Source organism: Pezoporus wallicus, unplaced genomic scaffold, assembly GCF_028554395.1.
Source record: "Pezoporus wallicus isolate ANWC-B61680 ecotype Strahan unplaced genomic scaffold, APGP_CSIRO_Pwel_v1 contig_8022, whole genome shotgun sequence".
NCBI lineage: Eukaryota > Metazoa > Chordata > Aves > Psittaciformes > Psittacidae > Pezoporus > Pezoporus wallicus.
Window position 1 is genome coordinate 1,069 of NW_026638615.1, and position 2,967 is coordinate 4,035.

At 47.3% G+C, this 2,967-nt stretch overlaps 1 protein-coding gene across 1 annotated transcript; it reads left to right on the forward strand.

The window, feature by feature from the left end:
* Positions 1-1,160: 1,160 nt before the first annotated feature.
* On the forward strand, positions 1,161-1,862 carry LOC130600363 (olfactory receptor 1020-like; the record flags this gene model as incomplete). The annotated part of the gene is made up of 1 exon (XM_057411615.1): positions 1,161-1,862. A coding segment is annotated over one exon (702 nt), but the record flags the coding sequence as incomplete, so codon positions are not given.
* Positions 1,863-2,967: the final 1,105 nt, after the last annotated feature.

The following is a 2,967-nucleotide window of genomic DNA, read 5'->3' on the forward strand; positions in this document are numbered from 1 at the left end:
TGTTGGCACACACACAGGCTGTGTTCTACCCACCACCATTTTGTCTGATCTCAAAAGTTAAGCAGAGTCGGGTTTGGGTCTTGTCTGGGGTTAGACGACGATATAGGGTGACCAAGAGGTTTTCCCCAAAGCTGGACAGTCATGAGTGGCAGGGTGTGTGGGACAGTATGGGCAAGTATCTAGCACACTGGGCCCCTCCAGTGCTTTGGAAGCGTCGGAGATGGAAGGCAGCTGTATGGAGTCCCCAGCAACAAGCTGCAGAAACTGCTGAAGGGGACAGTGAATTATTTTAAGCCTGGTGGGCCCAAGCACTTCAGGCCATCAGAGCAGAGGTGCAACACAGAGATGGACTCATGATCGAGGGGTGGACTTAGCAATGGACACTATTGCCCAGGTGATTCATGAGTGTGAACACTGCACACAGTCCTGCTCTGGAAGACTGTTACAAGAGATGGAGCCTGACATCATGGACCAGATGGACACAGCAGCTTTATAGGGACTGGTCCATGCACTAAGATAAGAGTGCACTGAGATAAGAGTGATGGTATATTGAAAATGTGGGATCTGAGCACGATGTGAATGGTATGGAATAAGGGGTGGATAATGTCCTGGGTTCAGTGGTAGCAGTCATGTTTCTCCTTCTTGGTAGCTGGTGCAGTGCAGTGTTTTGACTTTCAGCTTGGGAACAGAGCTGATAGCGATGTTTTGGTTTGGCCAAGGACTTTGTGAGCCTCATGCTCTGCCAGGGAGGAGGGGAAGGCGGGAGGAAGCAGAGACAGGACACCTGACCCAAACTGACCAAAGAGGTACTCCATACCACAGCACGTCATGCCCAGGATGTAACTGGGAGTTAGCCGGAAGGGCTGGGAGACTGCAGGGTTGGAGGAGGTATCGGTCAGAGCTTGGTCGGGCTGAGGGGGGCGAGTTATCGGTCGGCTGGTGCTGAGGTGTTGTATTCTGTTCCCTTGTTATTTCCTTTATCATTATTATCATTGGTGGTAGCAGTAGTGATTTGTGTTATACCTTAGTTACTAAACTGTTCTTATCTCAACCCGTGGGAGTTGCATTCTTTTCGATTCTCCTCTCTGTCCCTCTGGGAGCAGGGGCAGGGCAAGAAAGGGGGGGAAATGAGCGAACGAATTACCTGACTGGGTTTAAACCACGACACCATTTCTTTCACTGGCTGCATGATGCAGTTCCTCACCTTCGCTTTCTTTGCTACTATTGGGTGTCACCTCCTGGCCATGATGGCCTATGATCGGCACGTTGCTATCTGCCATCCCCTGCTTTCTGTGACCATCATCTCCAGCCACGTTTACTGGCAGCTGGTAGCATCGTCCTACCTATTTGCCTTCCTCAGTGTCATCATCTGCACATGGTGTACGTTTGGAGGTTCCTTCTGTGGTCCCAACAGCATTGACCACTTTTTTTGTGATGTAGTCCCTGTGCTAAAGCTCGTGTGCTCCGACGCCCACAGCAGTGAGATGGTCATCTTTGCCTTTGTCACCATCAATGCGGTGATTGCAAGCGTGATCATTTTGCTCTCTTACAACTCTATTATCCGCACTGTGCTGAGGATGTGCTCAGCACAGAGCAGGGCCAGAGCCTTCCACACCTGTGCCTCCCATTTAATGGCTGTTGCCTTGCTCTTCGGGAGAGCATTCTTCATGTACCTACAACCTCCATCTAGTCACAGGAGCCTGGATAAGGTGGCCTCCATCTTCTACGCCGTGGTCAACCCCATGCTCAACCCATTCATCTACAGCCTGAGGAAGAGGGAGGTGAAGGGGGCTCTGGTGAGGTGTGGGAGAAGGTTCTTAAATGGCTGGCAACATGGAAGAGTTCTGTCATCGAGGACATGAACAATTCACCTCAAATGAGAAAGCCTATGGGGCACTAAAACAATGGCATTTTCCCAATTATTTCCATGATTCGATGCAGGTTCTTCTCCAGTTACTGCACAAAAGTCAATGACAGTATTGCATGAGAAATAGACTCCCCAAATCGCATCATCCTTCCCCTGAAGGAAACCAAGAGTAATGGAACCTCAAACTTGAATTCACTTCTCAGTCACTAGCTTGCATGAAGAAATTACCCTGAATTATCCCAGGCCTCTTTTCCTCACAGGAAACACCAATCAGCTTTATTCAGTTATAACTTTTGTCACTGATAAATATCTATTTTTCTTGCAAGATTCTTGACCTTGTCCCTCAGCTCCAATAAAATTCCTCACTCTTACCTGTGAGCTCTTTATTAAAGCTGCTGGGGTGGGAGGGAAGAGCAAGTGTAGTTTTACATTTGCTTGCTGAAAAAAGAGTCAGAGAAAAGGTTTCAAAAGATTCATTGCATTTGTTTGTGCCTTTCAAAGAGAAGAAACTGGTGGGAATCAAGATCTCAAGATCCAGCTTTGAATATCAAGGGGAATCCCTCCCCAGGCTGCAGCTTCACGATAGATTTCACTTTAAGGCAGAAACTGTAGACAATATCATTCATAATACAGGATAATGAACAGTGCTGAGGCTACCCAGTGTTAAGGACAATTTGGGCACATTAAGGGGTCATCCCATTCATTTTAAGGGGTGTTTTACATTCTTCTTAAGTGCCATTTACTTAAATGTTGCTATCCATGGAATTCCAGCACGAGACAAGCACCTACATTCCATGCCCATGTTTAACTCTTGTTAGTGCACACCAGGAAATACCAAATAGTGTATTTCATATAGGAGTTAAGACAGTGGCTCATTTCCATAGATGAAAGACAATCCTGAACACAGAATCGATCTAACCGAGAGCTGTCTGGGTCTCAGAGAAGCCAAAACACACCGACGGGGGAAAATATCTTTCCTTTACCTGCTGTGGGTGGGAATTAACTGATGTTGTGAACAGAACATGGATGGGGAACAATCTCTTCTGTGTGCTCTGGCAAACAGCAGCAAGAGATGAGATGTTGTCTGTTGTCTGTGGGAA